The sequence below is a fragment of the Streptopelia decaocto genome (genome assembly GCF_964273445.1).
Source record: "Streptopelia decaocto genome assembly, chromosome: 7".
In the NCBI taxonomy this organism is placed as follows: domain Eukaryota; kingdom Metazoa; phylum Chordata; class Aves; order Columbiformes; family Columbidae; genus Streptopelia; species Streptopelia decaocto.
In genome coordinates, this window is record NC_138661.1 from 37,749,020 (window position 1) to 37,775,439 (window position 26,420).

The 26,420-nt window shown below is 39.5% G+C and overlaps 1 protein-coding gene across 10 annotated transcripts in view; it reads left to right on the forward strand.

The window, feature by feature from the left end:
- The first annotated feature begins 524 nt into the window (after positions 1-524).
- PCNX1 (pecanex 1) overlaps positions 525-26,420 on the forward strand; it is an 89,711-nt gene continuing 63,815 nt past the window's right edge. For 3 of the 10 annotated variants that reach the window (XM_082059591.1, XM_082059594.1, XM_082059593.1), the window contains exons 1-6: positions 528-893; positions 8,922-9,130; positions 15,010-15,115; positions 18,125-18,170; positions 19,083-19,172; positions 20,800-22,497. In XM_082059591.1, coding sequence (XP_081915717.1) covers positions 741-893; positions 8,922-9,130; positions 15,010-15,115; positions 18,125-18,170; positions 19,083-19,172; positions 20,800-22,497 — 2,302 coding nt within the window. In that variant the 5' untranslated portion in view covers positions 528-740. Of the gene's footprint in view, positions 894-8,921; positions 9,131-10,837; positions 10,895-15,009; positions 15,116-18,124; positions 18,171-19,082; positions 19,173-20,799; positions 22,498-26,420 lie in introns of those variants that run through there. The other 7 variants (XM_082059597.1, XM_082059598.1, XM_082059600.1 and 4 more) reach the window with 5 other exon arrangements.

The following is a 26,420-nucleotide window of genomic DNA, read 5'->3' on the forward strand; positions in this document are numbered from 1 at the left end:
GTTAACTTATATCTTGGCAGTAAATGTAAGGACTCCAAATCAAGCAAGGTTATTTTGCTTTAAAGAATCGAAGCACACAATGGGACGATGTCTCCCTGCACCGCGACAAGAGGACACTGCGCTCCACCAGGAGCAGGACACTGTGAGTGGGGCAGGAAAGCCTTTTGTGCTGTGGTGCCTCACTCCATTTTCTAGCTGTATCCTCATATGGCTTCAGCTCCAGAGTCACCCTGGCCAGGCTGCAGACGTGAGCCCGCCTGGGTGACCGGGGAACACGTTATCTTCCGGGGTCCCGGGCTGACCCCGGCCTGCCGCCGCCCCTCCGGTGGGTTTGGGCCCGGCGGGGGATCAGGACCAGCAACTCGCCGGATGGCGCTACCCCGACCTCCTCCGCGCCGCTAGGGGGCGCTGGCGGCGGCTTTGCCCGCTTCAACGAGGGCGGGGGCAGAGGGGAGGCCGCGCGCAGGCGCAGTAGCGGGCGCGCCCGCCCACGCGGCGTTGTCCCTCCCCAGCGACAGAGCGCGGGGCGGGCGTCCCTGCCGCAAGGGCTGCCGGTCTATCGGCGGCGCGGGGGCGGGCGGCCGGCCCGGGGCCCGGACATAAGATGGCGGCGGCGTTGCTGGGGAGGCGGCGGCGGCGTTTGCGGCCGTGCGGGCTGTCGCGGAGTGCGGGCGGCGCGCGGCTGTGCCCGGGCTCGCAGGGCGGATAGAGCGGGGCCGGCTCGGCGGAGCGGGGCCGCCATGGGCTCCCAGGTGCTGCAGATCCTGCGCCAGGGCGTGTGGGCGGCGCTGAGCGGCGGCTGGTACCAGGATCCTCACCAGGGCGCTGGGGTCAACGCGCTGCACCTCTACCTGTGGCTCTTCCTGCTCGGCTTCCCCTTCACCCTCTACATGGTGAGCGGAGGCCGCCGCCGCGCCCTGGAGAGCGGTGCCGGCCCGGGCCTCGGGGCGGGCGGGCCTTGTGGGAGCCGCTCGCCTCAGCGGCGGTGGGGAGGCCCGGGAAGGGCCGCGGGCCGGGGCCGTCGCACGCGCGCCCCCTGCCCGCGCACTGCCGCTGCCCGGGAAGGGGCGCCCGGGGCCCGCGTGCGCGCGGCGCTCCCTGGTCGCGCCCGCCGCCGGGAGGGGCGGGTCCGGCAGCTGCGGCCCAGGCGGCCCGGAGTAACGTCTGAGGCCGCGGCGTTGCGGGAGCGCGGACCGGCTCCCGGGAAGATGTGGGTGGGTGCTCGCGGGGCGCGGCAAGCCTTCGGTCGCTGGCGCTTTGCCTTCGCTTTTCTGTTTACTTTCCTTCAGAATCGGGCAAACTCCACTGGCTTCCACAGCAGATCTACTGGTACTCCAGGAAAAAGGCACAGTTTCTGTTGAAGCTGTCAGGTCTAGCCACTCTTTCTGGCTGGAAGCTCTATCACTTTCTCTTTTGCCTTTTGAGACTGGGGGAAGTATGTTCTTCAGGTCCATAACCTAGAAGTTTATTTGGCCATAGTGTAGGGTACTGTGTGCTGGCTGGACAGCCCGTCTGGACTGTTTGTTATTGACAATAGGTTACTTTGGCTTTTCTGCTTGTGGCCAGATGGAGAATTCCTGTTAAATATATCGTTGTATCTGATTCTTCAGTTAAAGCTGTTAAAATACTAACCTTTAAACCTAGAAACTTCCTTGACATTTGGACTTAGAAACAAATATAGGAGAGATATGATTCACTTACGAGAAAAGGAGGCAGTTTCCTGTTGACCAGTGCTTTTCTTTCTGTGTGAGTTATGTGTAATTTATGAAATATTAGTATTTCACTTAGATTTCTCGGTAGAAAAATGTGGTCCTACCAGGTGTGATGTGACTAGTTTTGAGTACATGAGTTAGAATGTAATTTGCATATCTGCCAAGTTCAGATGCTGTGATGACTTAAAGTGGAAACTGCTTTGTGAAAAAATGTTTGTGAATGAAGCCTTGAAGGAAGAGCTCTGCTTGAGTGCAGTTGCAGAGGCTGACACCTCTGGGGTCAGGTTTTTGCTTTGTTAAGAAGTGATTTGTGAGGTTGCAGTATGAGACACTTCATACTAAGAAATAGCTAATATGGAAGAGGAGGTTCAACCCCGTACGGTTAGTTTTTAATTCGTATTACGTTGTCTTGGAAAAGGTAGCTCCAAGGCTTTTTGTTTGAAAACTGTAAGATTGCTGGCAAGGAGACCGCAGGCTGAGACAAACTGCTTTTAAAACCAGAGTTAATGTGGCAACAGCTAGATAAAACTTTGAACTGAGCAGATCCTCTCTATAAAAATTATGAATCTGCCTCTATTTGGAGTTCCACAGAATATTGGAAGAGGAGTGTCCTTTAGGTCTCAAATGTAGTGTGTGTTTTTGTTTTTTCTTTTAGAAGTAGTGCTTTTCTGCTTTGACAGAGTAGTCTAATTAGTACTGCCTTATTGAGAAAGCTGTTTATAAAGGTGCGGTGAGCAATATTCTGCATGCACAAGAGACTTTTGAAGGGGGTGTGTATATTGTGTATAGATCTTTTGACAACTGATAAATCTGGACTAGCATTTGAGTCTCCTGCTGCTCTTAAAGCAGTAATTAAGCTTCAGTTGCCCATACTATGGGGTAAACTTCACTGTTGCTTAAACTCTTTTCCTGTGCAAAGGGAAAAGATGAGCAAAAGCAGGCTGCTTCAGGTTTTCCTGAGGTCAGAGAAATTCTCTTGCCTCATAGCTCTGGACAAGTTAAAGATACAAAAAGAAATGCCAACTTCCCTGAGAATAAGTGGGGAGATTAGTCACAAGTTAAAGCAGATTGAATCATATTTGGCTGTTTTCCCTCTTTCCACCCTCTGCAGTTCAAGTGTTGTCTAGACATAAACCAAACAGGCAGAACTGTGATGGTCATCTCAGCTCTTTAGCATCTTTTACGCTCTTTTTCAGAATGAAAAGCAGTAAATGTTGCATTGCTGTAAGACATACAGAAATAAGCAGGACTTGCTTAAAAAGTCTTAGGTAATCGTAATCTGAATTCTGAGCATGGCTCACTGGTGTGTAGGAGGGAGTTTCTAAGCTAGCTTCAAATGACTTATTGCTGGCAGAAAACCTTATGTGTTTAAAAAACAAGGTGTATAGAAAGACTTGGAATGCTGGCAGGTTTTACATTACATATAAAACTTGTGCACATAGAGAATTACAAGGTTGTAGTGTTGCTTTGGTGCATTGGGGCACTAATAACTGTAGTTATTCCTAAATTGTTTTGTAGTAACAAAGGCAAAGGGATTCCCTAAGAACTTCACTTGTAGATGGTTCTCAAGGCTGAATGCATTTTACAGTAAGCTAATAGCTTTTTTCAAATGTTGTTTAATCCCCAGCAGGAATGGAGCACCTAATCCTTTTGGATATGGTAATTTAGGTGCCCTTATTGCTTAAAGACTTGGTTTATTTCTCCCAGTGTTTTTAATCATACTTCTCTGTGTTCCTTCTATTGATCCTGTATTTTCAGGATGGAGTCTGGTACTGGTTGTGGTCAGCAAGCAATACTATAAATCTGTATGTTTCTTTGCATGTGTATGCCAGTGCTGTTAGGGTTTATGGGTTTAACACATGGTGCAAACCACCTGAAGAAATTAGCAGTAGAATTCAGCTAGCTGTTCTTCCGTGGTCCCACCTCTGCTTAAGCACATAAAAGTGAGGTCTGTACACTGTGTGAAGGCGAAGAGACAGATGTATACATAAAGTATCCAGATATGTAATATAGATATTTTTCTCATGTGTATTTATACTCTTAACCTGTACTTGTTGAAACTGTGGCAAAAATAGAAGTGTAGATAATGACGGAACTGGGGTGTAGATGAAGAAAAGTGTCTGCTTCAGTGAAGCTGCTTGAGTCTGTACTCTTGGATCTGTGACTTTGCAGCATGCGTACGAAAATACTGCTTTCTGGACTAGTTAAATCTATCCTATTTGGATATTTGTATTCAGTAACAGACCTAACTGTGCTTGTTGATCTGTATATCAGTTGTAAGAACTGATCCCCGTTTTTACTCTAACCCAAAAATCAAGTTGGGAGAAGAAAATACACTACAGCGTGGGGAAACTGTATGACTAGGTTGTAAAAACATAGTGGTAGAGTTGAATGAAAAATACCCTAAATGCAGAGGCCAAAGTTATGCATCAGTGTTGCAAGGGGGAGGGGGAGAGAGGAGGCTGCCAGAGCGCTTCCCCTAGTTGGAATGCTGCTTCAGCCCCACCACACGTGCAGGAACGGGTGAGGTCTTGGCTCTGACACTTGAAGAATTTTGCCAGGGACTGAAGAGCAGCTAGGACTGTACCTTGCTTGGGTTGATGGGCTTATATGTACCTACAGAACTTATCTGTCAAAGTCAAGCTCATTTAGACAACAGATCAGTTAATAGGCACTTGATTTCTTGACTTGTGTACGTAGTTATAGGAGTAGGTCATATAAATGTTGCTTCATGTGACAGTCTTTTTCCAGTGAAGTTTCTGAAACAGATGCTGTTTCTTAAACCAAGAGTTTAAGTACTTGAAGTTTGTATGATTACAAACATACTGTGATCACACATCCAACTTGATGGTCCCTGGTATCCCACATTGCTCTAAGCCAGCCACACTAGTTTGTTGGCTACTCAAGTTTCATTTGTACGTCTTGAGGTTTCAGTCAAAAACTAGGTAACTTGTAACTGAACCTACTTCCTGGTGACAGCAGTTCTTAAGGGCTCTGGCTGGTCATAACTAAAAGTCTTGACAGAAGAGCATCTGCTGTTTCTTGATCTTTCCTCTTCTCCAGTATGAATGTTTCTATAAAATACTAGCCTCAAAATGCTTGAACTTGAGAGCATTTTACAAGGCAACTGTTAGGGCTTAATAAATGTTTGATTGATAATCACTTTTACATAAGGACTTGCAATCTGGTTTGGGTTGGGAGACTGTCCTATGAATGTTCTCTCAACAGGTAACACCTACACATCTTTTGAAAAGAATCTGACAACTTCATTGCATCTGTAGTGTCTAGCTAAAGCTAGATGTGGTTAGGTAAGATCCATAGAGTCTTTGTTTCTTCCTAAGTATGCACCACAGCCTGTGATCAATGAAATTCCCTCTGGTTCCTGGCACTTAATGTATTTCAAACACTGAATCAAGATAAAGTGACCTTTGTAGTTCAAATCAGAATATTTTAATCCTGTAACTAGTGGTCTCAGGTTTGTTTTCTGTTCTAGGTTGAACATTGGATTCTAGGAGTGCTTAAAGCTTTTTCTACCCACTCATTTACAAGAAGTGTGCTGTGATATAGCTGTGCTGACATAAGACAGCAGCTTCCTGAAGGGGCAGTCCTGCACCTTGTAATGACACACCCGTATCTTACCTTTGTCCACATGTTTAGTGTGGTTTTCATAAGTTGTATTGAAAGGTTTAAATTTGGAAAGTGACTCCTGAGGGGAGGGTGGTATAAAATCAGTTTCCTTCCCTTTCCCCTCTGTCTTTGAAGAGTACTACTTAACTTCCCTTTAAGATTGAGGGCAGTACTTTCAGCTAAGAGTTTATCTAATTATTTGGTTTGTTTAGCCATTGGATGACTGAAGTTTTCAACAGAATGTAATTAAAGCGGACAGTTTTTGTTGTGCTCTTCTCTCCCAGGAGAGCTTCAGTTGTGCCTGCTGCTGTTTAGTGTATGTTTTCTTTTGATGCTAGTGGAAGTGACTAGAGATGTGCAGTAAAATGGGATGTTCTCTGAAATTCTGTTGCAGCTACAGACTTGTTGCTAGCTGGTGTCTGCTAACAAGCTCTAACCTGAAATTTTTAGTCTTTTTGTGACCAATAAATATATTTTAGTTCTTGTGAAAAGAACTGAAATCAAACTGCAAATTTGTAGGACTTAAATTTGTATTGAAGTCTTGAAGATGATATTATATAGGATGTTCAGTTATGCTGGTGAGAGACCTGCCTCTCCTCAAATGTGGTAAAATGTTAAGCACAGAATAAAACACTAATCTTGCTTTAACTTGCCTCTAAGTTGAATGCTTCTAAGTTTCGCAAAGAAAACAAGAAGGCACCAATGGTCTAGGTTGGGTTGCAGTAGCTTCCTCTGGAGGCTGGAATGCAGGCAAGTTGCTGGTATAATACCGTGGGCAGCACTGCTGTACTACAGCATGAGACTTAAAGTATGATCAGACAGTAGAGTATGCTAGACATGATAAAATATTATTCTGTTCCCATAGTATGTGCCCTATATAGAGAAGACTAACTGCGATTGAATATGAAGAATAAAAAATAGTGAGTTATCTTATTTGTAGTTTTCTGCAGTCCTGTGGAAACAGGCTGTGGGGAAGGAGCACCCTTTAATTCTTTATTTGATTTGCTGCAAGTTACATGAGGTGTTTTGTTTTTTTCCCACTTGTCTCAAAGCTTTCCTTTGCAGAACAGGACGTGTAAATTTTGCATTCTATAAAATAAACGGGGATATAGTGTGTGACCTCACTGCTGGTGGAGTAGAGGAAAGAAATTGAAGAGCTCTCCAGATAGAAAAGTATAGACTTGTCTTTTACAGACTAACTCTAGCATTTGTTACCTAGTGTTAAGCTGACTCTGCTGATAATGGTTTCTGAACACTAGGTACTTGTAAAGGAGACTCTAGTTGTAGTTGGGTTTGTGACTGGGTAGCAGACTGCTTAGCAGGCACGGGAAGCTCATACATTTGGCCGCAGTTAATGGCATACCCTTGCCTGCAGGGACCTAGCTGCCTCTGAAGGTCTTGGAAGCAGATGCGCTGTGTTTCTTAAGACCCTTGTGGCATTGGTTCAGGGGCTGTATGGATGCCATTAGCATCATTGTGGCCCCTGGCTGCTTACTGATAGTGTTTTTAAGTAGCTTTGTCCTCTTTCTCGTCCTGAGATGGTGCTTGGTCAGTGAAATCTCTGGGTCCATTAGGGTCTTGTCCAACTGAGTGTGCAAAATATAAGTTAGCATACCTCAGCTTAATTTGCCTGTCCTACTTCAAATATTATAATAGTTGTTGACTTAACTTACCTTTTCCTCCAGAACAAGTTAAACTTGACCTTTGTAATAAAAGAATCCTAATAAATAACCTGCCTCCTGATTGATTCCAGGCTCAATTATTTGTACTTGTTTGGCTTTAGAAATGTTACATTGATTGTTTTTGCTTACTGCCAGAAAGTGAGCAGTCTAATTTGATTTGTTCTGAAGTCAACAGACAATATAGTATTTAGAAATGTTTATCCTTTTATCCCCTTTATTAGAATAATATTTTGTACTTGGAGATCTCCTCAAACCGTGTTTTTGCTAAACTCATGGCTTAAATTGTGTGATGAGCTCTGGCAGTTCTTCCAGGACTACTAAGTTCTTGAATATGTAGAAGTATTAATGTTGTAATTGGATCTCCTTTAAACAACTAAAACTAGCTTTATGTGCAGAATAGAGAGGGTGCTCTGTCTTATTCTCCAGTTATGTTCCCTTTCTGATTCTGCAAGATGTGCAATGGGCTTCTTTGATCACTGCAAAGACTCTTCTCCTGCCATGGTCTGTATAGGGAGGGTAACTAGGTGTACGAATCACACTGGAAATCTCCTTGGGCTAGGAGGTCTAAAAAGACAGTTCACTTGTTCTTCTCATCAACTGAACTAATATTCATGCTGGGTGACAAATGCTGCTGAGTTCTGATTGTTTTATGTCTGTGTGTGTGTATATATGCTTATGGCTGTTAGAATTTTATATCAAACTGCACCATTACTGGGGTAAAGGATGGTGATGCAGCAAAACACTTAAACACAGGCTCTTGTTTCTTTTGAAAGGAAAGTGGTCTATTTGTGGCTGAAGACAAGAAGGTAGTATCTCATTCTGTTTAGTGACTGCCTAGGGAAATGGCAAAATTATAAATATGGATAAAAGCTGAATTAGGAGGGTGAAAGCCTTGAAGTGAAATCTGAAGTTTTACTCTGAACACTCCTTCTAAATAGCTATTAGGCTATTAGGTATTTAATATTGGTTGATGAAATGATTGGTCTGTAAAAGCTGTATGAGCCTCAGTGAAAGTTGTGTGAGAATTCTTAATTCTGAGTGGAATTTCAAAAGTTGAATGCAGGCCTGAGGTTTTTCATGTGGCTTCTGGTCACCTTAGACGCAGCTGAAAAATTATCTTCAGAACATCTACTCTAGCAGCCTTTCCATGGGCACAGAGTAATCTAGCACAAATCATCTTTGCTGCATGGGGTTTTGCAGGTTATTGTGGACTACTGCTAAAATGTGTGAGCCACAAATGTAAACAGCCTTTTGTTTTGTATGCAGGTAGTGAGAAGTTTGGCTTTTGTGACTGAGTATCTTGTCATGCAAGAGTAGCTGTTGGAAGCTGACAGGCTAAGCTGAATCATCTCTGTTGGGTAGTTGAGCAGGTTTTCTCCCATCCACCATGCTATCACACTCACATAAGTTTCTCCAAAATGGACTTGGTATTTGGTACTAGCCCTGAAATAAGGTCATACCCTGTGCTTGGTTTAGTTTTCAAGTTGCTTAATTTTTTACATTTTTTTTTATTTGTAACAACTAATCAAAAATACTGGTTGTGGCCCAAAAAAAATCATGCTCCCTCTAGGTTTTGTAGTCTAGGTATTACATTCTGATAGCCTGGAAAAAGAGAACAAGAGCTGACTTTGGTTCTCAAGCTCTAGTGATAAGTCTATTTAACTTACTGCTGTGGTGCTTTGGTGTCTTGTAGTCTAACTGTTCCTTTTTTCTATCTTGCTGGACTAATAACAGTCTCTGCACAAAGTTTGTCTGTAGGGGATCTGTGTTTAAACCTTCATTTTGAGTATGATCAATATTTTCTATATGAAGGGAACTGTTAAACTATAGATAGCTTTATTTTTTTTTAATGGACATTTGACTTTGTGTTCATTAACTCTTTCTTACTCTCTTTTGAAAGGCCCTTCCTTCTTCCATGATGATAGTAGCTGTCTACTGCCCGGTGATAGCAGCTCTCTTTATCGTTTTGAAGATGGTGAATTACCGTTTGCACAGGGCACTGGATGAGGGAGAAATTGTGGAGAGGAATGCCAGTGAGCATATGGACAGAGGTGCAAAAACAGAACAAAGCAATGTTTCAGCCAAGAGGAAAGACAGCAATGGGCCCAGGTAAGGTGTCTGCTGTTTGAGTATTGCTTCAAATGGTAAACAGTCCTGTTTTCATCAGATGTGTAACTGGAACGGTGGTTGAAATAAACACTGATGAATATAGATGCAGACCTCTGTAGTTTATAAAGGCTATTTATTCTGGTCTTTAAAAGCAGACTTATTTATATATTAGCTTTGAAATGATGGATTCATATTAATTTCCTGGTTCTTTCCCCAAAAGAGTTCCAGAACAATACTGAAAATGCTGGAAGCACTGAAACAATAGCATGGAAAAAGTGTGCTACACAACCAGTACAAGTAATCTTATTTCAGCAGTAGACTTAGTTTTTAAAAATGTAGCTTTCAAAGACCACATACTACATGTGAAGTCTTTTATCACTAAAATGAATGTCTGATTTGGTTTCAATTTGCTTAGTTTTGCAAAAGCAGGAGTCAGACACTATCCTTGACTTCAGTCATAGTATTACTTCGGAAGAACACTGTTTTGTGAATTTGGAAATTCTGGAATTGCTCAGCTCAGTAATGAAGATGATAGTTCTGAAGTCCTGTCAATAGGAGGTGATTCCTTTCCACAGATCTCCTTTGCTGTTGCCAGCATCAGAAAACCCAGAGGTTTTCCTCCTCTGACCAGACTATTTGGAGAAAGAAGAGCAAAAGATGACTCATCAACAAGACCAGCCTAACCAGTCTGATCAGACTATGGATGTGTTATGAGCTCTATTATCAAAGCTTCTGCCTGGCTTCAGATAATTGAGGCCATTCTGAGAGTTAGACTACATGAAATAAATCAACCTTGAGTTGAGAGCATTTCTCTTGTCTGTGAGTTTCTGGTACTAGTAGTCATGAATAGTTTTCAAAGTGAGGCCATTAGTGTGTTGTCCTGACTCTTAAAAGGTGGTTTGTGTTTTACTAAAAAAAGAGAACCAAAATGAACTGAAACTTTTACATGGAGACACTGCTCTAAGGAAATGTAGCTGAAAGAAGCCTCTTAAGTCTGTTTATCAGGATGCTTAAAGAAAGGAAGTGTTAAAGTGATGCTCTTTAAAATGCTCAGCCTAGAAGTAAAAGAACTTCATTGTGCATATGGGGTAGTTTCTCGTGAGCTGGGTCTTAAGTTCTTCTGTATCTGCTCTAAGCTTGGGGAGCACACTGTTAGCAAAAATGGTGTCTTGGATCTCTTTAAAGTTGATATGCAGTAGCTTCTTGTATCAATCTTTTATAACCTGAACCTTTTTCCATGGTGTGTTTGGTAACTGAACCTGCTGATTTTAATTGTGACTCCATTTAGATCACCATATAGCATACTAAAACTGTATTGAGCTGTTTTGGCAGAATGGTTTTCTGAATGTATATTAATGCTTATTCTGCTTAATAAAATTCATAAAAGTAATCTGTTGGTCTGTCTGTTTTAATGCAACCTTGCTAACGCATGTTTTAGCTATGATCCTTGGATGTTTTTCCTTTCTTAAGCTACATAAGCTGTTGCTTCCAAAACAGTAGCCAAGACTTGGCAAGGGACCTCTGTCTACTAGTATTGGGAATTACTTCTGGATGTTTCAGAAGTTTTGTCTAACGAGCAGTTGACATGGGACAAGTTGCTAAATTATAAGCATTTATGAGCTCAGAAGTAGAGGTTAGTTTGCTGTGTGTCCTGCTTGCCAGCTAAAGTTTCATTAACTTTTATATGATCCTTGTTCCCACTTTCAGGTCTCTTAACTAGAACTGGGAACAAGGTCAATGCAGAAATTACGGAGTTACTTTTTGGTAAGTGGGATATACAGTATATACTAATCTTTGCCTGGACATTTACAAGAGCTCTGGGATAACATTCAAACCAATAGAGGGAATGTAGAGTGAGTGTTTAATATTGAGCTGTCACCTTCTCAGTAAGTTAAATTGGAACACTAATAAAAAACCTGTCGCGGAGGAAAGGTGGATATAGGGGAGATCTAAGCAGACATACTACATTAAATATTTGCGTAATCAGAATGTTAGTTTTGATAGCTTAGGCTATGTGATACTAAATGTGTGTGTGTGTGTGTATATGTATATATATGAGAGAAAGAGTGAGCGCATAGTGGGTGAAGCTGTCCTAGAGTTTTCACCCTCCTCCCACGCACCCTCCTTGGGACCACTTTAGATATGAATATTACCATTTTTGAAGGATTAAGCAATAGTCTGGTTTCTGTTCAAAAGTCACATTCAGGATCCTGTTCAGCTTCTAAGAACTACCATTCTTTCTGAAGATGTTTATCTGCAAAGTGGTGCTTTCAAGTGACAAAAATCATGTGCTGTCATATGTAGCTTTACATGAACTCGTATCTTTGTGAATAGGATCAAACTCTGAAGGCTTTTAGTCTTTTCATAAAACTTTGGCATGCTTAAGCAAAGAACAACTTACTGTTCCTTAAGAAATGCCTTGTTTGATCCTTGGCTGCTTTATAAAGGTGAAATTCTCTAGTTAATATTTTTGAAAGAAGCTAGTCTTTAATTTAGGAATGTGTGCATTGTCTTCTGTAATTTCTAGTGTAGTTGCTGCTTTTGTACTTAAGGGGGTGGTGTTAGAAATGCTTCTTTGAGGTTTTATAAGAACAAGTAATGGGGGTGCAGACTCGCTCCTAATACCACATAAAAGGTAGAAGGAACAGTGCGAGCACAATCTTTGGGTGTCAGTGGGCCCACATAGATACCTCAAAACACTTAAGTCTCTCTTGTTTCTGAAGATATGAAGATGGCTTCTTTCTGTTGTCAATGACTACTGTGGTTCAAAGTATCATGAAGCATTAAAATGGTGGCACTGCTGTTGCTGATCTCTATCAGCATGGAGGAGCTGCAGTCATGATACTACATGAATTTCACATGTACTTCACCCAAAAAATAGAACTGATAGCTGGGGAATGTAGCTTCCCAAGTTATTGCATACAGTCTACTTACACAAGTATAAGCAAGAGAAATTAAAATAAGAAAAAAAAATATCTCCAACTGTTGCTACGCCTTTGCAATTTCTTCTCTTTGCAATTTTCTGTGGCTGGCAGACCTGTTCTTGAGCTTGGAATTGTTTTGCCTTTTTGACTCTATAATTAGAGATTCAAACTAAATAAATCTTAATACTTGAAACTGTTGTGGTCTAGCATTTGCAGTAAATGCTGTGGTCGTTCTGTGTTTTGAGAGCAGTCTCCTGACTAGTTATCCTGATAGTTTAGTTGGAAATTAAGGACAGAGGAAGACTAAAACTTCCCCTCTGCTTTATCCTGAAATCAGAATTGCTCATTCCAGATTCTCTCCGGAAGTTCTAGTCCAAATATCAGATTTCTTTAGTCAGCCAGCCTAAGTCAGGTTTTAAACTTCTGAATTCATGTAGACTTACAGCCTCTTGAATCTTCTGGTTAGTCTCTGATGCATTAATATAGGATGGTTACTAATAATTAGAAATACTAGTTTTAATTTGTTTTGCACAATCCTTGAATGCCTTGTCCACAGCCATCTCTGTTGAAGGTGGCTGGGCATAATTTATTCGGTGTTCTCAAATGGTCTAGTAACTTCAGGGTTTTTTGCTTGCAAACAGAAGTGTTGCGCTTGTTCTAATGTATGAAGTGAGCAAACTGTAAGAAACTGAGTGTAGAACTTAACAGCAGAAATGGCCACAACACTAGTAGAAGACAGTTCCTAAAGGGTTCTACGTGCTTTTGTAGTCCAGATCCATATACTATGATGAATCCTAGAAATTGTACTTCCTGCTTGTTTCTCCAGACTTCATTTGTTGTTGTTTGTTACTAACTTTTGTTAATCCATTAGTTTGTGTGTGCTGTCACAGAATATAGCAGCTGTGAGCGGAGTGGTGGTGTTGGGCTGGGCTGTTGCTTGTGCTGGTATCTGATGGTTCACTGTTAGACAGAATCGCCTCCTTCTCCCACTGTGGTGGCTAACTACCCAGTTTTATGCATGAAAGCTTATTTGCGTTGGCTTATTTTTCTACTTCATAGGACGTACTTTAATCATATGCAGTGTTTCTGAATGAATTATTCAAATAGGAAAGGAATTTAATCTTTTTGTGAAAGGCATTCTTTGTTATATCTTCAGTTGTCATAATGTATACTGAGCTTAAACAGTAAGTGAGAATTTTTCAGTTTAGTGTTTAACTTCATGTTACATAAGGAATACTTTGGTTAAAGCTGGTGGAAATTACTGAAGCTGAATTCTGTATATATGTTTTTTCTTCACTGGTTCTGCCTTAGGGTAATTGATAACACCAGGTCAGAGAGGGCTCATAAATAGCCATCAATAAGAGCATGCTTATGTCTCATGGCTGAGCTGTACCAAAATTGTGGCTTTTCACATTTTCTTTGATTTGCTGGAATCTGACTATATTTGTTCTGCTATCTCATGGCTGACTTTTCTCTTAACTTATTTTTACTTAAGTAATATATCCCTAGCCTCAAACTGTGGTTGTGTTTTTTTTGTAGTCTTTTTGATCTAGGAAGGTTTAGGGGTGGCTTATATGATCTAGAACGGTTCCCAAAGTTGTATCTTTATGCCTCTGTGAGATAACAGCTTGAAAGATCATGCTGCAGAATGAATGTTTCAGGTCCTTTAGTCTACAGGCAGTTTATTTATAGTATCCAAGATCGATGTCCATGTATTACAAAAATTATTAGGTGGTGGTCTTATTGCATGAGAGTTTACCATGAAACTAGCTGTCTGTTAAGTCCTGCAGTGCTTCTACCCATTTCTGTCCCATTCTCTAGAGGGTCTTCATCTTTAGTTTCTTTAGTCCAGCTGGAGGAGGGTTATGCATGTGTTTGTTCTTCAGCAAAATGTTGGAGTGGACTTTCCACAGCTCTGAATCATTGTTGGGAGGCAGTTGTTTATCTTTGGGAAGGAGCAGAAAGTGTCGGTGTCAAATTACATGGCAGCTAATTCTGTTCAGAACTCTTCTGGATCAAGATAATTGAAGAGAACTGTATTGGTAGAGGAAAAAAGATGCCTCAACTTCTCCCTCTTTGCAGTTAACAAACAGTGCTAGGCTGGATCCCTGGAGCTGTGGTCCCCAACTCATTTCACACCCCGTTGTCCTAATGGACAGGCCCAACATGGTTTTGTTTCATAAATAATCTGCCTTTGACAAGCTGAATTATGTTGAATTATGATTTGGTGATGTTGATCTAGAAGACTTTGTCAAATCAATACTTATTAATCCTGAAAGGATGAAATCACTAGAATGTAATTATATATTGTAGCTCAAAATATTTATTGATAGGACCTGTAAATTGTCTGAAGGGAAGTTGCTTTCTGGTAGAAAGAAGTTGCTTGCATCCCTGGAAGAGGTACCATGTCCCTGTATGTCTGTGCCTTTCCAAGAACTTTTACTGACAGTGTGTGGTTTTCTTGGTTAATCCATCGGTAGTTTTGCTCCTAGATCCAGTCTAAGTAAAAGATCTAGATAATGACAAGTGCCTTCAATCTGAGTCCTCTCCTTGCTCTTTGAAAGAGTTCTAGTTAGTACTTTTAAAATATTGATTAATTTATGGGTATTATAGTTAGACAGATGATCTGAAAATTACCTGTGTGTACATATAGACAGAATTTTGTATATCAGCATTTCAAAAGGCCTTGTAGCTCCTAGGTCTTAACAGTTTGTGTTGGCTGCTGACAGTGGACCTCACAAGGCAGCATCTTCTGTGACAGTACATGGGGTGTTCCAGCTCTGACTGAGCTGCTTGTGTCAAATGGGCAGTAGTCATCTGAGATACTGGGATATGTTTGAATACCTGATATTTGGAAAGGGAAAATTCACTTTGAATCTACACTCAACATAGACAAGGTTCTGTTGAACTGGTAGGTTAATGTTGGGGTTTTTTTTGTTTATTTGTTTCTCTCAGTGACCCTGGTGGAGGGATTGAAATGTCAGAGTTCATACGAGAAGCAACTCCCCCTGTTGGCTGTAGTTCACGCAATTCTTATGCTGGGATAGATCCAAACAATCAGGTAAGCATTAAAGCTAATGCAGCTGTTGCTTTAGTACTGCTGGCTTTATAATGTGGAGAGTAATCTTTGCGAATTTTTTCTTATTATTTTACTTTTTAAAAAAATCGTATTAGGATAAACAACTTACCTTCCTGTGTTTCTTAGCTACTTTATTAGGGTGGCATTGCACTGTCACCGCTGCATAGCTCTTGCTCATCCCATCTTGTGTTCATTTTAGGAATGTCTGGATTTTATAAGGCAACCTACTGTCCCATCAGAAATTACACTCTTTTGCTCAGTTAGCTTTGTTCTGATTTAGTAAATAAAAATGGCTTAGAGCATGGTCAGATAAGTACTAAGACCCACTGTGGTGGGCTTCCCTCTTCCTTTTGGTATTAGTAAACTGTTAGATAGCTCAAGCTGTAACTTAATCTTTATGTTCTAACTTTGTTTTCCTCCTTTGCTTTTGTTTGATCTGTCATTTAGATGCTTAATTTGCAAACTTCATTTGTGCTGAATTTCAGGAAGTCTTATGAGAACATATCCACTGCTGATTACCTCTTGCAATGCTGAACGGCTTTCTGAAAGTTATTATTCCTGACAGTTCAGACCCTGCAGTCAAAAATGTTAATTTGCTAAAGTACAAAGCAAGATAAACTGGTAGAAATTGCAAGAATAAAGGTGTTTAATTTTGAACAGCCTCTGCAAAATCTTCACTGTTTTGAAGCTTCAGCAAGGGTGGGAAAGAAGCAACAAACAGGGGCTGCAGATGGAAGTGCCGAAGAACTGTTAGATTTTAATGCAACTTCATTATGCTCTAGTTGCCTTGTAATGTCACTGGGAAAGTTGTTCTGTTTCCTTATGTCTACTAGATTTATGCATTCAACTTCCATAGTGCTGCATATGCTGTTCCTTCTATTTGGCTTGTGATTTTTTGCCAGTTGTCGCATCTTTCTTTTGCCAACTCCTAATGAGGACAAGTAGATTGACTGGCCAGACAGTAAGGCTATGTTGACAGTGAGCAATGCAGCATCATATTAAAGATACAGAAGCTATTCTTAAACGAAGTGGAAATCCTTGGTGTGGTATTACAATATCAAGTCCTTCTAATTAGCCCTCTGAGCAAGCAGTATATAGTGTAGTGCACTGTTATGCTAATGTTGGTGTTTTTCTGAATAATGCTCTGTTGTGCAGCATAGATGCTCTTGGAGACTTTCTCCTTTGAAGAGAGCAGGCATTTGGTATCATTCAAAGGAACAGGATGCAATGGTCTGTGTAGGAAGACAGAACCAGGCTTGGGGGATCATGTTTCTTTGACTGGTCTTTAGAAAATAGCAATTCCAAATGTATTCGTAACATCTTTTAGTGTTAAAGCATGTGAAGGAACTCTGTGTTCTTTGCTGTGTGTTTTAATGCTGACACTATAACACAGTTAAAGCTACTGTGAAAGGAAGTATAGTATTTTAAATGTGTTTGTGTTGATAAAATTAGTGCTCACTAGTCCCCTGTGACTGAGTGTGCAGCATCAAAAGGGGATGTGAACAGAAATCATCTGAGTTCTGTTCAGGTTTTTTTGTGTGTGTGAAGTAGTTTTCCCATGCTGATGTGTTTGCATTCAGCTACAGCATTCAGCAAAGGCATGTCACTGAACGGAAAAAATGTTGAAACAAAATGACTAACTAAAAGTGTGCATAATAGTGTAGTAAAGAATGCCTGAAAAGCTCTGGCTGCTTTTTTGCATTACATGTAGCAAAGTCATTGTTCTGTAGTATGGCTGAGTAAAATCTGCACACACCTTCAGGTTACCTTAAATTTGCTGTGCTTACAGAGAAGAATTAGTAGAATTATGTTCTCTTTTCCCTAGAGTCATTTAAACTAGGGATTTTTGAAAAACAGCATCCCAATAAGTATATAAAACATACAAATGATGGAAATTTTACTTTATCTTGGGGTCAGATTTTGCCTTTGAGTGCTTTTCTCCTATCCTGTTTGAGTGATTTAATTATTTGACATGTGCCTTTTTTGTGCTATTAGGAGTTCTTTGAGAGAGGTGGTGTTGGAAATACTATCCAAGCAAAGACTAAATTCTCTTTAGCACCTCTGCAAAATAATCTGCTACTGGTTACAGGATGTATGTAGAAAGGCAGACTGCAAACCTACGACTAGCTAGTTTTCATATGAGGAGGTACATGCCTGTTGGTTGGCCACTGAACATGGCTGAAAAGCAGATACTATGTGATTGTAACTAATGCCCAAGAAAAGATCAAGGAATACTGCAGTTTTTCACTAGCCAGTTTACTGGCTTTGAGATAGCTGTAATCGGTGTACTTGGAAACTGTCTTCAAAAGAAAAATTGCATTTGCAGGAATGAGTGGGAAGAATAAGATACAGTAAAATTATTACGTTAAATGGATTTAAGTTTATCGCCTGTTCATGCTGCTGCCACTTTCCATGTACAAACACTTAGGTTCTTGTTATTACCAGGTCATTGGATCAACTCTAACAGACCTGAAAAACATCCGTGGTAAAAATATGTATCTTTTCCAATGGGAGCCGTTTCTAGACTTAGCTTGGTGTTTACTATGTTGAAAGTATAAGTTTTATTAATATATTATGATGATTTCTTAAAGCATTTTAGGCAACTGTGATCACCGCATTAAGCACTCAGTGTGAGGACAGTATTTATTAGTGTACCACCACACTAGTAGTTTGTTTCCACATTAAGTATTTTCAAGGAAGATTCCTAGCTTAAACTAATTTTAAAATCAGCATAGTAAAATCTCTAAGCACATTGTCCATAAAACAGAATAATGCAGTGATATAGTTGAATGTGTAATTAGATGCCTTGTCATCTCTGCAGCAGAAACATTGAGTCAGAAAGGATTTTACAGCCTTGTACTGTTGGATGCTTTTGTGCCTTTGAAAATCTCTCTTAAGTGTATAGGTGAATGCATGCATTGCAGTAATAGGAAACAACAGTTGGGTAATTCATAAAAGTTTACATCTTTTTACGTAATTCCCTGTTTCTAGGTTGGATCTGGGTTATCTCGTCTGGGAACAGCAGCAACCATCAAAGGTAAGATTTTTGGTTACTTCTTCAAATTACTGTGCAGTAGCATTTCAAATCACTATCATTTACTATGTTATTTCCAAATACTGTTTACCTTGTTCATCCTCAAAGCTTTTTTGTGAGCTAGTACAACATTTACTAAGGAGAAGAAATCTTCCTTGGAGTTGCAAATTATGTGCCTAAAACACCAGGAGGGAATATCCTGGAATCTGTGCTCTGTTTTCCAAGTAATAACAGGTTTTGCTTGTAAAGGCAGGGCCAAGGAATTGGTTTGAGTGGACTTTTCCCTACTATTTTGAGTTCTCTGCAGCCAGTTGCCCTTCTGATACTGTATATCAGTGACTTGATTATTTCTGGTTGCTTGGCATCTAGTGAAAGTACTGTCCAGGACAGCCCTTGTCAACTCCTCTGAGATGAAAAGTTAATTTATTTGTAATATGCAAAGTTGCTGCCTTGTAAATCTGTTAAGCCAGTAATACGGCAAAAGAAAATGAGATGTGAATTTTTGTCACCCTCCTGAGTGTTTTCCTTGCCTTTCTGATCTTTGCAAGTATTTTATTACAATCTACCCTTCATTTTTATTGGCAACCATGCAAAAGAAATATTCAAATAGACATATCTTTAAGAAAAAAAAAAAAAAAATCTTTATTTCTATTGAGTTCTGTATAACATACTTTTCCAGTTCTTCATGGAAGATCTGTGTAGTTGAATGAAAGCTTTCTTACATACAAAATAGAAGAAACAGAGTAGACAATAGTTATCGCCAAAAGATAAGAAATCTTTTGTTACTAGTAATTATAATGATTTACCTTTTAAATGAAGAAATAAAAGCAACAGTCTTTCATAACAGGTGAGACATTTGCAGTGCATGTATGGTGTTAATACTTGGAGTACAAGTACTCTTCTTTAAATTCACAGGCGATACTGACACTGCTAAGACCTCTGATGATATCAGCTTAAGCCTTGGCCAGAGTTCTAGCCTATGTAAAGAAGGGAGTGAAGAACAAGGTAAAATTTCTCCTTCCTGCATATTAAACATGGTATATTGTTACCGAAGATCTTTGCTTAACATGCTAAAAAAATTCATGCAATTTGTTGATGGAATCTAAGAAAGGGTATCTTGAAGCTCTGTTTCCTTTCTTAATTACTTCAAGTTCCTGGGATGCATAGTTTGAATACTTTAAACTTTATTCTTTGGCTGTGTGTTTCTTGTTCTGGCATCTTCTAGCAGGTAATAAATATTTACCGTGTTCTCTGTCTTCTTGCTGTTGAAAGGTTGTGAGTTTACATGTCTCTAGACTAATCATTTCATACTGAAAGTGGCCTGGGATTCCTGGACTTCATTGTCAACTAACTTGCTTTACTTTCCAGTACAGACAAATGAATTTTTTTAAATCAGGCATGCTTTTCTGTAAATAATCCTGTGTGGAGTTCTGTGTTTCTGGAGCTATAGACTGCTTCTAACATGCAAGCTATCAAGCTATCAGAATTTGGTAATTGTTTTTCCCTAGTATGTAAAGAAACTGCTAGCTTGTGTTCTTCAGTTGTCCAGTTTTGTTTCAAGTCTTATTTTTCATTTAGCTCTATTTACAGGAAAAAAATCTGATCGGACTACAGGAGAGCATAAAAACTGTGGGGAAATATTTTGTTTGCTGATTTTTGAAGTACCTGGTGATTAGGAGGAATTTAACTTTGGGATTCAGTTCAGAAAGTATGTTTAAAATAGAGGATTGCAGATGGCCATGCTATTGTAATAGGCAGCAGGGTTCTACTGTGTTCAGCTAACAGAACTGTTTGTGAAGTCTCTTAAGTTACATGTGTGCAAATACACTCTACAAAAATTTAGCAATTGTAGTAACTTAACTTGGCCTCCAGATCTTCTATTTTTACTGGCAGTACCAAAGAAGAAAGTTGCCCGACTTCCAGGGCTACCTGCAGGAGGACACTTTTAGAGGAGACCACTTCTGATGGATAACAGAAGCAATTGTTTTGGGGAATTGCTAACAGCAAATCCTCATTTTTTTTGACAGCACTGGTTTTGAAGGTAGCAAAACTCAGTAACTTCATAGGGAGTTTCATTATAGTACAAATAGACCTGTGCCAGTGCCTGCATCCTTGCTAACTATGAGCTTACTTGGTATCTGGTAAGAAAGGTGATTTTTTTTTTTTTTTTTAAATGTGACTTCAAAGTTAATGGGGTTTACTCTGTTTTCTTTAATAATTTTAAAGTTTATGTGAAACAAAAAGCTCACTGCATGTAGCAAATAAAACAAAAGGCAGGGTACCCCTTTATAGTTAATAAACTTTGGAATACATAAAAATATTAAGTCTGAGACACTTGAGCAATAGAGAAGGTTGGGGACTTGTCAAAATAATGTTGTCTTTTATTAGCTGTTTAGATTAAGCTGGTATTGATAGTTTCTTTTTTATAAAAAAAGTCTCTTGTCAGGTTTGCCCAGATGACAGGAAATCTTTTAAATGGTAATGTGATGCATAGTACTTGCAAATGGATTTGTCATTTTTTTTTGTTTGTTTTTACTTTGTCTGATATAAACAAGTAGTTGTAGCTGTAAAGCAGATTGTATAACTTCTATGAGCATTCTACCTGAATAATTTTAAATATGTCCTTAAACAGATTTGGCAACTGATCGGAAGCTTTTTCGTCTGGTGTCGAATGACTCGTTTGTCTCCATCCAACCTTCATTATCCTCTGGACAGGATTTGCCAAGAGACAACAGTGACAAAGTGTGCCTCTCGAACAACCAGCTTGTGGACCAGTCTAAAACCAGTGCGTGTGACGCAGAAGTAGCTTCACTTATAACTCTGCATTCTCACTCCTATAGAAAGGATCATAGACCACGAGGTGTACCAAGGACTTCTAGCTCTGCTGTCGCTTTTCCAGATGCTTCACTAAATGACTTCCCTCTCTATCAACAGAGACGAGGACTAGATCCTGTCAGTGAGTTAGAAGCTGCCAAGCCCCCTTCTGGATCCAGAGAGTCCTTGGCTGAGAATTCTTGCATTTCAGGAGTTTTTCAATTAGATGACATCCTGAAAAGTAGCAGCCCTCAACCATTGGCTAAGAGTGGGAAGAGCAAATCTTTGAAAGCAGACAAAAGCGTGGACAGTCTGAGAAGCCTCAGTACTAGAAGCAGTGGTTCAACAGAAAGCTACTGCAGTGGGACTGATCGTGACACTAACAGTACCATCAGTAGCTATAAAAGTGAACACACTAGCTCAACACATATAGAAAGTGTGCTGTCGGAGCACGAGGAGGAGTCTCCTAGAGAAGAGAAAAAGGATGGTAAGAAAAAGGACTGTGGTGTTGACTCAGAGGATGACAGTAGTTCTGCTACTGACAAAAGGACTAGTAGTGAAAGGACTGCTGTGGAAGTGAGCACTACCAGTGGTGGTCCAGAGGTAAAGAGTTCTCATGCATCTGAGATGCACAGTCAGAAAGGTCTTGGTGCCTCTGCTTCAGAGGAGGCCAATAAGAACCCACATGCCAATGAATTGACTACGCAAGGTGACAGGCCACCTGGGAAGGCTGCTGAACAAAGAGATGAGCAGAGTGAGAAACTAGCTGTGTTAGTAGATTCAAGAGCTTCTAAAGAAACGAGTGGAAAACAAAAAGAAGGAGATGTTCGACCAAAATCTTCTAGTTTAATACATCGAACAGCCTCTACTCACAAATCTAGCCGGAGAAGGACAGGAAAAAAGCGGGCTAGTAGTTTTGATTCAAGTCGGCACAGGGAATATGTTTCCTTCCGAGGTGTATCTGGTACTAAACCTCACAGTGCTGTGTTTTGTCATGATGAGGACTCCAGTGATCAAAGTGACTTGAGCAGGACATCAAGTATGCAGTCAGCTCACCAGTTCAGCAGTGATAGCTCTTCCAGCACCACTTCCCATTCATGCCAGTCTCCTGAGGGAAAGTACAGTGCTCTAAAGACCAAATATGTTTCTAAAGAACGTGGGGGCACAGACCCTGAAAATGCTCACAAAACCCGTGTAAGCTCTGAAGGAATTAGTAAAAAACGATCTACACGTCGGACTTCTAGTACAAACAGTGCCAAGAACCGTGCCAGAGTATTAAGCCTGGACAGTGGTACTGTAGCTTGTTTAAATGACCCAAATAGTTTAATGACACCAGGTAATATAAAACAATTAACCACTTCAAAATCTGATTTGGAAGCCAAAGAAGGAGAGGTGCTAGATGAGCTATCTCTGTTGGGAAGGGCTTCACACTTAGAGTCAGTCACTCGTTCTAGGAATAGCTTACCAAGCCAGGCTACGTTTCCTGAAGGGGAAGAGCAAGAATTAGCAAGTGGAGGTAAGTAAATGACTGACCAGAAGTACCTTGCTGTATTTTGTTAATGAGTCTTGTATCTGTGACTGAAGTTACACCTATACTTGAGTGTCTTCCTATTTCTTTGTTCTTGCCTAGTAAAACTGACAAAGCATTTCCTTTGTAATCTCTTGGAAGATCTCCAGAAATGGGAGTTGAATTCAAACAGATGTTACAAATCTGTAGGTAGAGGTGTTACGGGTTTGTAACTGGCAGTCTTGGTTAACCAGAGCTCCTTCTTAAAGTTATTTGTGATCAAATCAGACTTGCTCTGTTGTATTACTCAAACTTCAAATAGTGTCCTGTTTTAAAAATTAATAAAAGATACTATTTTTGTTTGGAAGACTGTGCAGTTTAGGAAGCGGGAACATGGAAGTGGTTGTTTGAAGTTACTGCTGCCTCTTAGATGAACTCTCTGGCATGGCTTGAGGTGGTATAAAAAAACCCAACAAAAACAAAACAAAAAAAACCCCACCCCCAGACCCTTACCATGCTGCCTTGAATTGTGTGTTCTTATGATGAACTAGTTACTAAGCTGAATTCTCCTAGGATTTGATTTTGCTTAGCTTTGCCATTGTTGGCTAGACAGTGTTGTTTACTTTGGTTTATGTGTGGTTGTTTTTTTTCCTTTTTTTTTTTTGTGTCCTCATTATGAGAACACAATAACCTTCTTGTGCTGGAGAGAGGAATGTAGTTTCCTCTTTCTATAACTATTGCTTTGCTTTCTGTAATGTGAGTACTAAGCTTACCTGTAGTAGCTGACATTAATATTGATTAATAGGGGCATTTAAAAAAAATTTGGAGCCCTTAGCATTTTTTTGCTTATCACTTGTTATGACATTTCAGTCTCTTTTCTTGGTTAGCCATATTGACTGTCTTAACCTGAAGGCTTTTTGTGTCATGGAAGATAACTGAGTTTAAAATATGTTTTCAGAGCAGTATGGGATTGCTAATTGCCCTAGTCTGACTTTTGGGATTTTTTGAAGGGAATACCAACCAGATAATCTGGATCTTGTTGGCTAAGCACACAAATGCTTCATAAAATTGTATTTTAGATTGACATAGGTATTTTTAAGAAACTGTAGCAAATTTATTGTCCCTGTTATTTAGACAGCCTAAGCAAAGTATAACAACTCTTCCATTTTAAAAGGAGCAACTTCCAGCTGACAGTGAGATTAAGGGTTTTTTTTGGGTTTGTCCCCTCCTGGCACTGACATAAGAGCAAACTCTAAAAATCAGTGCAGTTAATTTTTGAGGGGGATGGGGAAGTGTGCTACACTGAAGTTCAAATTTGACTGGTTTACAATAAGCTCAGACCTATTGAGGTACCTTCACTTAAAAGAGAATCTTTATGTATTGGTACTTGTTTTTCTGTTATTCCTAGTAAAAAGAGTTTTGCAGTAGCTTTAATGAAGGAGTCCAGGTTGCTCTTTTAGTACTAAACCTGCAAGCTAAACACTTAACAAACATTCTTCTTATGCATTGTTGAAGTGACAGCTCTTTATGTCTACTGAGAGTAACTTGACTAATGAAAAGTCTGCTTTATGTATTTACCATTTTGACTCAATGCTTTTCCTAGCACAGGATTTAATTTCATTTTGGTTTGTGTTATTACAGCTTAAAACTGGTAATGTTCTCTCCTTATATACAAAGGAGGATTAATATACCTTGTAGCACATGTCAGACTTTATTTGTACTCACCAGTCACCAGAAGTCAGAAGGGCTCAGTGCATGAATGATTACTGTATATAATCAAATATTTTGCTCTCTTAAAGTGAGATGGTGGGGAAGACCAACACTAACACATTTAGAAACAACCCTAAAGACAGAAGACTGTAGCAGCTTAAGCAGGGAGGTCTTGCTGTCATTCTCTCTGGACTATTCCTTTCAGTTTCCTTTGTAAAGTTTGCTTAGATAATGGTAATTTTGAAGTTGTTAGTGTTTTTGATAAATGGCAAGTACCCAAGTATTACTTACTTGTGCATTTCAGTCTGACTTTAAGAAGCAATTTGGATTCAGGTTCTCCAGCTTTGATGACATCGAATGATTAACAACTCTTGCTGTATCTTATGTTTCTTATTCTCAATAGATAGGAAATATTTCCTTTAGGATTGTAAGAAATGAATGTCATTCTGCTTTTTTGAAAACAGAATGAAAATATTGCTTTTCTTTAGCATTACTTAAATATTTATGCAGTTATGCCTAGCATCAAACCAGTAATTATTTTGAACTTATCTGTTCATGATCAGTCTGAATAATTCTTCATGTTGTCCTTTGTTTCTACTGGTTTTTCATTTGTATGTTTTTGTTGCCTTCCTGCCAAATGTATAACTTGTAGTATAAGTTTTGTAACAGCTATGTATTTAATTGTGGCTTTCTTTGGGCTTACCTGTGACTAACAGTGATCAGAGAAAATGTTTGAAATTTTTAGAATCTAAGTTGCTTTATATTTGGTATTTCCCACTATTGAGTTGTCTTCACCTTTTAGGAGTGTTTTTAAAAACATACATGTGTACTATAAATACATATTGTATGTGTATATTTGTATATAAATTATTTGAGAAAATAATTTTATTTACATGTAGCAGATGAGTGAAAGAATAAACTTTTTTCAGATTTTCATAAGATCAGAGAATATTGGTTGGATGGGACTTTTAGAAGTTGCTTGGTCCAACCTCCTGCTGAAAGGATTATTTTATAATTTTACGTAAATATTTTTAATTTTGGTGATAGCTTATAATTTTTTGAAACAGTTAACAGATGCATGCTGGGTAACCAAAAGACTGATGTTAGTACCACCTCGTCTTTTTCAGTCAGCAGCTTTCAGTTCCTGTTTTTCAAATATGAGTTAAATCACTAATTATAACTTAAGTCTTTAGGAAGTAAACTAAAAAATACATTATGTCTGTGTAACTGCTAAAGCGTATTTCGTAATGGATATGGCCTTTAGTAATCTTTTACTAAGCAGGATGCTATACAAACTTGTACATATTTTAGTTCAGCAGATACAGCTTAGCCGTTTCATTTATGTTATGCCAGGAAGTGGTGAATGAGTCACTTTTTTACTAAGTAACTTGTGCATTTGACTGGAAATGCAGTTCATTAAAATGCAGGCAACATTTTAAAATTTTGTAATAATGTAGTAAACGTGTAACAAAAAAATGGAAGATGTCTCACAATAGTTATCCTTAACTGCTTAGTCACCAAAAGTAACTAGTGAATTGGTGGGTGATGGGTTAGATGAAGTTATTTAGATGTTTAAAAGCTTGCCTCTGTGTAGTAACATTTTGGAAATACCACCATGGCACGCTTCTATGCCTGGTTTCTATCACATGTGTGCTATTTCTGGGTTGCTGTTTCTAAAGATTTAAAGAACAAACATAATGCCATATATGAAACAACGATGTTGTGTAAAACTTGAACTGACCTGAAAAGTCAAGTGTTTTCCCCCAGTTCTATATTAACTGTTAAAGATGCACATTTTAAGCTGCTATTCTCTTCCACAGCTTGCTGTAATTTAAGATTTATTTAGTTCTTGAGTTGCATACTCTTTTGTAAATAAAACGGCATGTGATGTAATGCATTTTTATTTTTGTGCATTACATAGCGATATTGAAGTAATGGCTCATACTGTTCTGTCTTTTGTGGTCTGCAGTACATCTCTACAGACAGGCAAAATAGGGTTTTGTGAGCTTGGATTAGAATCTTGCTTTTTGTGTTCATTTTCTCAGTTTGCTTGTGTTTGTACATATTTGCTTAGCATATCTGCCTGTAATCATTAGGCAGTATCCTCTCCAAAGTAAAAAGTAAAATTCTGTTCTCTGCTATGCAGCCAATGCTAATGTCATCTGTTACTAATGTATCACTTCTTTGCCTACTATGCTTATATTGCATATGGTCTACAGTCA